General features: G+C 44.3%; 1 protein-coding gene across 9 annotated transcripts in view; it reads right to left on the bottom strand.

Moving 5' to 3' along the window:
- dpp6b (dipeptidyl-peptidase 6b) overlaps positions 1-12,020 on the bottom strand; it is a 183,423-nt gene that overhangs the window by 6,166 nt on the left and 165,237 nt on the right. For all 9 annotated transcript variants that reach the window (XM_076972525.1, XM_076972523.1, XM_076972524.1 and 6 more), the window contains 9 exons: positions 9,650-9,770; positions 5,285-5,439; positions 4,109-4,206; positions 3,795-3,921; positions 2,893-2,931; positions 2,540-2,647; positions 2,332-2,423; positions 2,119-2,166; positions 1,920-2,032 (listed from right to left, as the gene is read on the bottom strand). In XM_076972525.1, the coding sequence (XP_076828640.1) occupies positions 1,920-2,032; positions 2,119-2,166; positions 2,332-2,423; positions 2,540-2,647; positions 2,893-2,931; positions 3,795-3,921; positions 4,109-4,206; positions 5,285-5,439; positions 9,650-9,770 (901 nt within the window). The remainder of the gene's footprint in view (positions 1-1,919; positions 2,033-2,118; positions 2,167-2,331; positions 2,424-2,539; positions 2,648-2,892; positions 2,932-3,794; positions 3,922-4,108; positions 4,207-5,284; positions 5,440-9,649; positions 9,771-12,020) is intronic.

The raw sequence follows: 12,020 nt of genomic DNA, 5'->3' as shown, positions 1-12,020 counted from the left end.
CAGTGCCCTGTGCAGCTCCAGCCTCCTCTGCCTAGCTGGGACTAGAAGGAGTGCTGATGATCACCCAATCATTACGGCACCTTCCATTAACGACCCAAACGTTGGCCCGCCTGCGTGCGCCTGCTAAGCAGATAAGCTACCATGGAAACCAGGCCTCGCCAATCAAAAACATGGCGTTAATAAAGCGATGATTAATGCTCTCGCTGAAAAGAGGCAGCGGTAGTGCTGGAAGGGTACGCAACTATGGCAACTGTGAAACAAAATGTCTCCCTTCGTTGTGTCTGTACGGCTTTATTTACTCATTCTCTGTTTACAGGTAAACAACTTTAAATTTTTTAAGGGCAAATAAAAAAAATAGATTTTATAAATCTGAATTACGGAGATACCAGCCATAATGGTACAGCAGAGTTTCAATACAATGCTAACCTTAAGATGGTTATTCTTTTTTTTTATCAAGGAACTGACCCCTCCTGGAATATTCTTGCAGGAGCTTGATAAAGCATTTATGTTCCTAAAGGGTCCATTTATTGTTTATATACTACAAGTAAACCTCCTGTTTTACTTCATGACAAGCATCGACACTATAATTTAGCACTTTGGCCTTCATATATTTTACAGCAAAATTGTCATGCTAAAAATGGTATGTATAGCCTTTGTAACACAAGTACTTTGCTTAGAGCTCTTGCAGTTTGTTTCTGTCACCACATGTTTACAGCCCATATATTGTTATTGCTTGCTCCACCCATTGCCCCTATGCCAGGCACCTGCTGCACCCATCACCCCTGTGCCCGGTGCCTGCCCCTCGGCTTTGCACAGCTGGACGATGCAAAGCACAGTGTCTATGGCATCACTTTACAAGCACTGCCTCCAGGGGTTCAGTTAGTGGTGCTCTTGACTGTTTTATAACTCCTGATGATTGAGTTTTAATTGGTAACAGATCTTCCTGCATACCTTTCTAGTTTTGAAGTTTTAAAACCTGATTTAAAACATTTGACATTTATATGATATTGCACAGGGGTGTGTTCACTTATATATACATACTGTATATACCAGTGGGGAACCGTCAGGGCCCTCTACGCCCTCTCAGAGGGCCTAAAATATTCTTAAAACATAAATATATATAATATGATTTATCCAATTTTATTTTATCTACTTACAGTTTGACAATCGGCATCTAAACAATTACAGAAATATAAGCAAATAAATTATTCAACCGTGTCTATTCAATCTGTGTTGGAAGGTGAGGGGTTAAGTGGAAGCCTGTGAGCCTGTGTCTCCCCCTATCAGGACTGTGATGCCCGCTGTTTGTTTACAGAGGGCCTTGCAGTTATAATTCAGCGCAATACCAGTTTCAAATGACAGTAAAATTGACCAATCATATCTTCCCTTTTAGTAGGGGGGCTTAACTGTATGATAATTTCCGCCTGCTGTGGCGACGCTAGCTGTCGTTAGCGTACCACCGCTAGCTAGTTTCGATTCAGTCCTTTGATGCCCTCGTATGCGTTGTTTACATATTCCGCTCCCGAGGAACACAGAGCTGTGAACCTTATTTTGTTGGAACCTTATTTTGCTTAAGAAGTTATCTAGTTCAGATGTTATTGTTTATTGCGTTTCTAAAGCTGTACTGTCGTCTCAGTTTTTTATTTATTTATTGCAGTTAATTAGGAAAGGAAACAATTTTTTTTCGGGGGGTGGGAGCGGGCCCAGGTTTAATGGTCACGGTTCGCTACTGGTATATACACACACATACAATATACAGTGCTTGGCAGCAGTTTTTGCTATAAACATTTGCTATTTATGTATATATACATAATATTATAGTGTATGGTCAGGGTGTTAGGAATCAGGGTATACTGACTGCGCTGCATGTAAACAGGACATCATGTCAAAAGGCCGTTGTGAGTTAGCAGCCCGCTGACCTTTGCAGTCGAGGAGGAAATAGAGAGTACTGGGGCTGAACGTGCCACTAACATAGCCACAGTCTGAGTCGCAGGACAGGCAGCGTCTGTTGAAGGAGCCTGTCGTCGAGGCGCTGAAAGACAACACACGGAGGTCACAGTCGTGGCGCGGCTGGCGTCTGGCCTGAGGTGTGGTGAGGCGGCGAGGCGAGACCGGTACCTGTACAGGTGTCTCCGTTTTGGGTTGTCCTCGGTGCTCAGGAAGTACCTGTGAAGTGGTTGGAGCGTGTCAGAGAAGGCTTTAAAGAACGCCAGTGCGTTCCCCAATGGGAAACGTGTTCTTTGAACCGGAGAAGGAGAACGTGATCTTTACACCCAGCTGTTCTGCTTTACACGCGAGCATGTGCTGGTGCGTGTCAGGGCACATGCTTACACCAGCTGGGACTTCTCGTCGTAGGCCAAAATCTCGGTGACGTCCCAGTTGCCTGAGGTCAAGGACTGCAGTGTGTCTGAGGTGCTGTTGGGCTGCCACAAACAGACGGGGAGGGGGGAGGTCATTTTCACTGGGCCGTCGGCTGCAATGCTCGGTTGATAGGTGGAGGACGGCTTCGGGTGGCGTGGGTGGTGGAAGAACACCTCACCTGGGAAGTTGACATGGAGATGTGGAAGAACTTGCCCAGGCCACCCTGTGGCACCGCCCGGGTGAAGAAGAACCTAAGGCCGTCTCGGGAGAACAGCGGCGCTTCGTTCTGTGCGTGTGCATGACGGCAGTGAGGAGAGAGAAGGGAGAACCGTGTGACTGAGGAGCGTAGCACACGCCGTCCTCGACTTTGTGAATGTCTGAATCAGAGAACATGCCTCCACTCCAAACCCACGCACAGCCATTCTCACTCAGTGACATCTGTCCGCACTCAGAGATTAAAGCTCTTGTGTGTGTGTGTGTGTGTGTGTGTGTGTGTGTGTGTGTGTGTGTGTAATGATGGCGGTCACTCACCTGTCTGTGGAGCCAGCTCTCGCTCTCATCCTCGTGTTTCTGCAAGCACAGCACAACGTCAGCGACCAATGCTGTTCTCGCACATGCTCTCTCTCTCTCTCATGTGTGTGTGTGTGTGTAGAGCTGCTCATCTTGACCTTCTTGTGTGGCTCATTTCATGGCTTTTCAGAGCAAAGTGGGCAAAGTGGGCTCGTTACTACGTAGAACTACTCTGTGATCTGCCCACACAGCAAAGGTGATAAGAGACAAGCAAATGAAAATATCAGCAGGAACACTATTCAGTCTGCATAAGAAGCAGTGCTCTAATTACGCTGAATGAGCACGTGAGTATGGTGATGTGGTGCACTAATTACACTCAATGAGCATGTGAGTATGGTAATGCGGTGCTCTAATTACGCTGAATGAGCACTGTAGTATGGTAATGCGGTGCTCTAATTACGCTGAATGAGTACTTGAGTATGGTAATGCAGTGCTCTAATTATGCTGCGTGAGTAATGCGGTGCTCTAATTACGCTGAGTGAGTATGTGAGTATGGTAATGCGGTGCTCTAATTACACTGAGTGAGCATTTGAGTATGGTAATGCGGTGCTCTAATTACACTGAATGGGCATGTGAGTATGCTAATGTGGCACTTATTGATTAAGTGGAGGCACCGATGATTCCTGCCGCTGGGACTAATTAACACCAGGGGAGATGGAGAGAGGGAGAGTAAATGAATATTTAGTAATAAGTATTGCAGTATGTAGTGCAGACAGTAGAGAACTCATAGGTACATCCTGTCTTTAGCAGCTTCCTCTGAGAGAGAGAGAGAGAGAGAGAGAGAGAGAGAGAGAGAGAGAGAGAGAGAGAGAGAGAGAGAGAGAGAGAGAGAGAGAGAGAGAGAGAGAGAGAGAGAAGCTCACCTTGGTACAGATTCCTGTGGTGGCTTCACACAGGGTGAGGATGGAGTTGTTCTGGGCCCGGTTTAGCCAATTCACCGCCAGCTTGGTGCTGGTGGCCCATTTCACCATGGTTACGTAGTACTCTTTCCTAAAAGAGGACCACACTTCATATCCAGAGATGAACTCAGCTGGGTAAGTGCATATAATTTCTGTCTATTTCCATGCATTATATGTTTGGACAGAAAGCCATTGTCCGCTTTACCCCACAAATCACATCAATATGCTTATGTCGTCAGCTTCATTAGAAAGAGACTGAGGTTATGATGGCTACCCACCCAATCCTGGGATCTTCGGGTTTCTTCATCCTGACTGTGTGCAAGGGGCCGTTAAGACTCACCACCGACAGGTAGATATAAGGGTTCTCCTCCCCAGCCTACGAAGGTGACAGGTAGTGTCTGTGTTTCTGCCCCCTTCTCTCATTAATACTTGTAAAGGAGGTTTGGTGTGATTTTATGCATTTCCATAGATCTTTAGGTCTATTAAAATTATATAAACTATGCATAACGTTGCACCATTTTAATTTTGTGTCTGCCCTTTTAAAGATTTTGACACATCGACTGACATGCTTGAATAATATAACAGCAATTACTTTGGATTTAAGTACTTTACATAACAGCAATGATTTGTAGGAATCGTCTGACGTGTTTGCTGATAGCACTAATTGTGGTGTGCTCCAAGGCACGATCTTGAGATCATTCTTTCTTTATTTTTTTGTTTTCAAATCTGATATGGCTTTGTCTGTAGTTTATGTGCTTTAGCACAAAGCAAAATGTACCTTGATTTTTTTGTTATTGATGTACAACAGTTTGACATTGTATGGATGTTATGGCAAAATACCAAAAATGGTATTTGTCTGCTTAAATAACTCAACACAATTACAGTTCATTACAATAGTTATTAAAGTTTTCAGTTTGAGCATTTTTAAATTGTGTTTAAACCTTCTAATAACGCGCCTCTCCTAAGTGTGAAATCACTACCTGTTCACAACTTTCAGTTGTTCAGTAGTTCTCTTTATTGTGTAATGTGTTGCTCATAACAAAATACAGAGGAAAGGAGCGGACAGTAGAAAGTGCGTTGGACTCTTTAAGGCGCTCGGGTTTAATTGTGGAAGCAGTGTCAGCGCCCGTGACATCTCAGTACTGCCGCGTGTTCTCCAAGGCCCTTGCTCTTTGATTAGCGCTATTATAACTGTGGTTGCTCTGGAGACGCTGCTATTGTGCCTCAAACCCAGGGCGTGTTAGACGTAAGCTAGAAGTGGGCGGGGCGTCGTTGGTGCTCGTGATGAGTGAACGAGCCCCGCTCGGTTTAAGACAGCCATACAGGCTGACATGACGTTTAACTCCTGCAGAGATTATTACACAACTCAAGCCACAATCGCCGGTACTGTGGTTTAGCATGAGCACTTTCTCATGGCGGGTTCTGTGAGGAGACAACAAGCAAACAGCAGTTACCTTCGGGTAGCGGTACTCTTGACTGCGTGGGTACAGGCTGCCAGTGAAGATCGGCATCTCCATGCTGGGCACCAGCGTGTCATTGATAGTGGCGTACGCCAACCTGAGGCCATCCGGTGACCACCAATGAGCAGTGTAACTCTGCAAAATCTCCTCTGCAACAAGGCCAGTCAGTAGAAACATTTGTTTACAAAGCGTTTAAGAGGTTTCTGACTAACAGAAGCCCTCAGAGAAATGACATCCATTATACATTAATATGATTTTTGTCATACAACAAGGTTCACTAGGCTTGGACTACAATGTAAATTCAGACAAACTATCCTCATCTCCAGAGTTCTATCAGTAAATGACATTATCGTGTTCAAATTGAGTTACAAATTGTTACCAAGCCATGTGAGTGTTATAGAACCTTTCATTTGTTTCTGTCACATGACCATTGTCTTGTAGCCATTAAATAAGGTTTTGTAGTGTAGCATACAACATTAAACAGTAAATCTTAATTATAAAAATTAGTTACTTATTTAAAAATTGGCTTAGTTTATTCACAAACATTCTGAATTATAATTATCATCCATTAAACTTTTTCTGCTCTTCATGCCAGTGGGCATAGTACTTGGGTTGGGACTTTCGTTGTTTACAAACACAATGTTTTTTCAGAGATGATGGTTAAATAAGGTACCCCCCCCCACCCCCAAAAAAACACTCTCTCCCCTCTTGGCAGCAAGAAATAGAAAGAGAAGTTGAAGTAGTACAAATAGAAAGAGAAAATTTTCAAGAATTTCAATTATCGCAATATTTAGTGATTCTGTACATCTGCCCAAGGCTACTTCCTTTGATGCTGTCTGCTATATGTGAAATGATACAGACTATCAGGGTTTCTAAAACAAGTCCTTGTATTAATCAGTCATATAACTGTACTGAAGCGCCTCTAAACAATGTACTTTTTTAAACCAAGATAGCAATCGGTCTGAAGATCTCTGAAGATACCAGTATTGGAGGACAAAACATCCTTTACACAAATGGAGAGGGAGGGGAGACACTGCTCCCATAACTGCAGCACAAGCAAAAAACAGAGGCCAGCATGATTTATGCTGGCTGCTCCACCCACATCCCCACCCGCACCCCCACCCTGGGAGTCCTGTTCATCACCAGCAGGACAGCGGGAGCCGGGAGCGGCTGGTGAGGGGGGGTTGTGGAGTGGCGCAGACCGAATGCCGCAGCACATAAAACACTATGGGCTACATCAGGAGCAACACGAGCGTGGTTAGTTATGGACCAATTAAAATCTGCAGAAGGGCTTATGGGGAAAACTGCTCCCAGCCTGAGACGGCACCCAAGATGCCCTACTAATCCACGATCTCCAGCTTTAACCAGCATCACAGAATCATCCGGCAAACCATAAAAACACTGTTTAGGAGCAGGCGAGGTTAAGTTGAGCTAAAAACGTGGCCAGGGAAGTCAGGACACACAGAGGGTTGAGTTATCCACCAAAGACCTTTCGTTCCACTCACTGTGCACCTCCGCAGCAACAACAGTAACAGATGGGACTGTGTTGAAATTGACATAAATGTCAGTTTTTCTTACGTTGTATAAAAAACCATTGTATGAGATTCCAGGGCCATGAACAGCATTCGGCTGTATGCTTAAGTTCACTTAGTAGTCCCTGGGAGTCTCAAGCAAAGCTTCACAACACAGCTACATTCAAACACCTGACCTTGTTTTTCTACAACAAAGGAATGATGACCGAACCATTTCTACTCATTTTAACACTCATGAATGTAAAAAAGATGATTTTAGGATGACAAGATTCCCAAAGACAGATGCCACATGACCATAACTGTGTCCACAGAAGAAGCTGACCGGTTAGGTCATTTGCCGTTAAGTACATTTTGATGAAAGGATTCCTGATCACAAAGCAATCCAACACCACACGGTGGCAGTAGAGATCTGCTACAGCTTTAGCCTTGGACATGAGATGCTGTAAACAGCGTCAAGTAGTTCTGCTCCCTGCCTGCTTTGAGTCAGAGCCACTATGTGTGCATTTGCCACTGTGCCCATAGCCTCATAAAGCCAGACGCTCATCTCCGTCGCTGAGACGGAGATGCTCTGCATCCGCCGCCATGGCGACAGTGAGTGCACCACAGATGCAGTTTTTTTTTTCGATGGACCGGTCCTGAGCCAGCGAGCGTCAGGCACCCAGCGACGCGCAGAAACCGCCGCAGGAACCCCGAGCCAAGAACAGAGACACCACAAAGTCGTATGAGTCATGTACTCACAACTCAGGACGTGAGGAGGAAGATCTCCCCTGGAGGAGGTGTGTGATTCTCCCTCCTGCATCCCCCAGCAAAGTCCTACAGCCAGGCACCGAGCAACACGCCATCAAAAATCCCATCACCTCCAAGAAGGAAAAATGAATCACATGCACGGAGGGTGAAGGGAGGGAATGAAAACGGAAAATACGATCTGTACTGGTATAAAACTACCGCAGCGAGAAACCAGTGTGGAGGATAAATGAGCCGTGTTCCATCAGATCAGGGCCGCGGAGTGTTGCGTCTTGGCGTGTGTGTGTGTGTGTGGAGGACCTGAAGGCATATCTCAGCTCTGCGCCGTCTGGGGCTGGTGTAGAAGTGCAGTGGGACTGAGATTGAGGGAGAGGTGGAGTGATCCTACACTCCTACACAACTGTGTTAGACAAGGCTCACAAGCTTCCAGCCCAAAGCCAACAATGAACCATGTTGGCTCCATCAATTCGAACCATGACGGGCTAAAGCAAACGTGAAGGCCCCCACAAACACCTTTGCTGATGTGAGTTAATTTTTGTGTCAGCCAGTGACAACAGGATTCTAGCAACCTTAAGTAAAGGTTATGCATGTGTTACAGCACAGAATTTGAAATAAAATAATAACAGTAATGTGCAGAAACATCTACATTTTAATTTGTGGGTATTTACATCTGTATTGGTTGCATCAAATCACAACCATTTTAAAACTTAGGGGACAATCAGTAATAAAACTATTGATTGGTTGTTTCTCTGAGCACTGCCTAGGTTAGAACACTGCTGGGTCTCAACTTTAGAAAGAAGAAAATGAAAGAAAGAAAATGTGTCTGCCAAAGCAGGCATCATCATCACCATAATCACCACATTTACTTTAATATATTTCTATAGTCTCATTCTCAAAGTCCAGGAAGAAAACCATTAATGTAAAACATCACAGCCAAATCCAGTGAAAACTTAACTGCAGTATTAGCTGAGCCGTAATCAGCTGCACAGTCCGTGGTTACGGATCAGGTTAGTTGCCTAGGTGAATGTAGCATCTTGAAAGAACACGGGGGCTGACCAAGAGAATACCATCAGACAGGACTCAGATTTGCTGAAGTGCACACCCTTAAAGAGAATCAACCCCAAGATATGAACCACTGCCATGCTTCAAGAAATGCAAGTTCACTAAACCTGGTGAACTCTAACTGACAGATGATACAAAGGTTAACTTGCACCAGCAAAGAAATCCCCAGTTTCTTCTTTTTACTTCAGTTACAAACTGTACATGAACAAATCATTAATGACACAAAAGACATAGATGCCAGCCAAACACAGTCAGTACAATCTAACGTCCAGTATACCATAACATCAAGCTTTTCTCTTCACTAGGTTCGACCACGGTCGTCAGCATCAAGGTACTTGGATTAATGTGGGGGTAAATACCACCTGCTCTAATTCCACATGTTGATTTGGGAATTACATTGGTGCCCTTTCCCTCTTTTTTTGGTGCGACAGTCCTACAAAACCTCCAACATACTCAGCATACACCTCATAATCAACACTGCATTACCACCATCACATCGACATGGTTCTTGTTTGGCATTTAATAATCTGTTTTTAATAATAACACAATTATTACAAATTGTGTTATTACAAACAAACAAGCAAGCAAACACAAATCCTGAAATATTATAAACTTTAATTAAAGACCAGATTAATTTTACATTCATTTTAAGGAATTCCAGCTACACGTTGTTCAGCGTCAGCTCATCAAACAAATGATATGTGGAATTAAATGTCTAACTTTATAAATCACTACGTTGCAAAGACTTCAGTAACAAACAAATCATATGGTGAATCAAACGTAAAAAAAAAATACTGTTTAAAAATATTGTTTACACCTTCAATGCTAATTCTAGGTCTGTCATGCTAATTGTCTAAAAAAATCACAAAACATTACTATCAGAGCCACAAATGAGCAGCAAAGTAGCAGACGCTTTTAATCAGGACATTTCCCAAGCGGTAATGAACCACTAACAGCAGAAGAGCACAGATCCTCTGCCATAGTGTGATCTGTGATGAACGCCACGTGTTTGCATGCTCACCTTCATAAAGCCAGTCGGCGAGGCCATTAAATACCACGCCCTCTCTTCCTGTAGTGACCAGGCGGATCGTATGATCAGTTACGGTGGGCTTGTAATAGATGTTATTCTCAAATATGAAGATCTGTGGGAAGATATCACAAAACAGGCCATTTTAAACACAGAAACATTTGTGCGTTTGTGTCCTTATCCACGTTTATTCTTAACTTCAGCTCCTTTCGGACACATTTCCGCACCTCGCCAGGAACCGCTCTGCTGTTTGGCATGGATATTACAAAACTACCAGAACTTTCAAATAGGCTTCTTTATCTTTATCTTCATCACGTTTATTCTTGTATGTGCACTTCTGACTGAGACCGCCTGACATCACAGCTCTCAAATAAAAACATTAAATAAATAAATACATTTTAAATTTTTTTTTTTAATGTGCCATATTTTGTCAATTGTGATTTTTTTACACCCCAATCGAAATTTGTCCTCCACTTTTAACCCATCTGTGCAGTCAGAACACACAAACACACACTAGTGATTACTAGGGGGCTGTGGATCACACGTGCCCAGAGCGGTGGGCAGCCCTAGCCCGGCGCCCGGGGAGCAGTTGGGGTTAGGTGCCTTGCTCAAGGGCACCTCAGTCATGGTCTTAGGTCTGGGAATCGAACCCACGACCCTCCGGTCACAAGACCAGTTCCCTAACCGCCTAATACTCATGAAGTATTTATGCATACTGTTACTCTAGATTAATTTATTTAACTGATAGACAAAAAAAAACCTTTGTCCATTTCTGTCATTTCCCTACTAGTATCTAGATCACACAGGTGTGTAGTAGTGATACAGTATCTGTGTTCACAGCATGTGCCAATCCAACACTGCTGATGAGTGTGAGTTTCAGTATGACCCTGTGACTACACCAATCAGCTGCACCTGATTGACAGGAGGCAGCTGGTATATAACTTTCCGCAGCAGACACCGAGAAGCTGGAGGATTTGTACAATGTCACCCTGGAGGGGAGGAAACATTTCTAGGCAAATCACGACAAGGCTCCAAATGAAAGAGTTGTCACAGTTGCCATGACCACAGCCCCAGGTGGCTCCGCCCCTCTCCCCCTCCCTCTTAGGAAAAGTCATCTGTGCTTCGCCATTACAGCCAACCGCATCTACCTCCACCCTCCTACTCCACTGGCCAGCGCTGATGTTACACCATCACTCCTCTCGGCTGGACACGAGCGTAGCGGCAGCAGCACATGGAGATCTGTCTAGATGGATCAGACACAGATGGTAAATTATGACTCGTGGAAGTGAGCTTTAACGAGCGGAAGCATTATCCTCTCACTAATGAGGTGATTAGCGGGTTGAAAGAGCAGGTGACAGTAGCGGTGCTGCTGGTGGGGGCGGAGCCTGGTGGGATAATGAGGAGTGAGGTCACAGCCCTCAGAAACAGGGCAAGATGAAAAGAGCTTTCAAAAGCGGCCCGTCGACATTACTGAACCACCCGACGTGGGAGTGTGTGTGCAGGTGCTCACACCTCTCATCACTAACTTCTGGCTTCTGGGATGGCAGGGGTGTGCTCTCATCATTTGTTCTGTCTTGCTTTACACACCCACGTGCAGGCCACGTCTCCTGGTGGGCGTGTGCAGCGTGAGCCTAGGTTTGGCATCCTGGCTGAGCCAGCATTATCGAGCCACAGTAATGTTTGCTATTTACTGTTTTTATTCTATAACATATTCTGTATTATTCTATCAAGATATCTCCAGCTCTTAATTCAATTCATGGCAGTAGGGATAAAAGTTTTTGCAACATGGGCACAAATTTAAATTGGCAAATATTGCCTAATACGTGGAAGAAATGCTTTAGTGATGGTTTTATTTTTATTTAGGAAATGAAGCGATGATGTTTCCCTACAGGCATTTCATATAGCAGTCAGACAGACACCACCCAGGCCAACCGCGTATCTTCCCAAATGTCCATGTACTCTCATCTCACAAACACATGTCTCCTGATGGACTTTTACAGTCAGTCCCTCGGCACAAGTGGGCCACAGTGGGCCACAGCGGGCCACAGCGGGCCACAGTGGGCTGTGGGTCTTTTAACGTTGCCGCCCAACTCTCTGGAACTCCTGTCCATCTCTTTTCATTGTTACCACAGCAATGTCAAAACCCAGCGTTATGGGTGTCCTCTTCTCAGGACACTCCTCTCCTGCTCCTTGTTAGAAATTATTTTTCTCTTCTGGAAACTGTGACCTTGGTTATGTGAAAGGCACTGTATACTATATTAATATTATTAACTGTCTAAAATAATTTTAGTGCATTCATAATAAAACCAATAAAAAAAAACCTCAATAAAAGTGTTCATTTCAAATAAGCAAATACTTCCATGAA

Source organism: Brachyhypopomus gauderio, chromosome 14, assembly GCF_052324685.1.
Source record: "Brachyhypopomus gauderio isolate BG-103 chromosome 14, BGAUD_0.2, whole genome shotgun sequence".
In the NCBI taxonomy this organism is placed as follows: Eukaryota; Metazoa; Chordata; class Actinopteri; order Gymnotiformes; family Hypopomidae; genus Brachyhypopomus; species Brachyhypopomus gauderio.
Note: the sequence above shows the minus strand (reverse complement) of the source record. Positions and strands in the feature narration are given on the sequence as shown.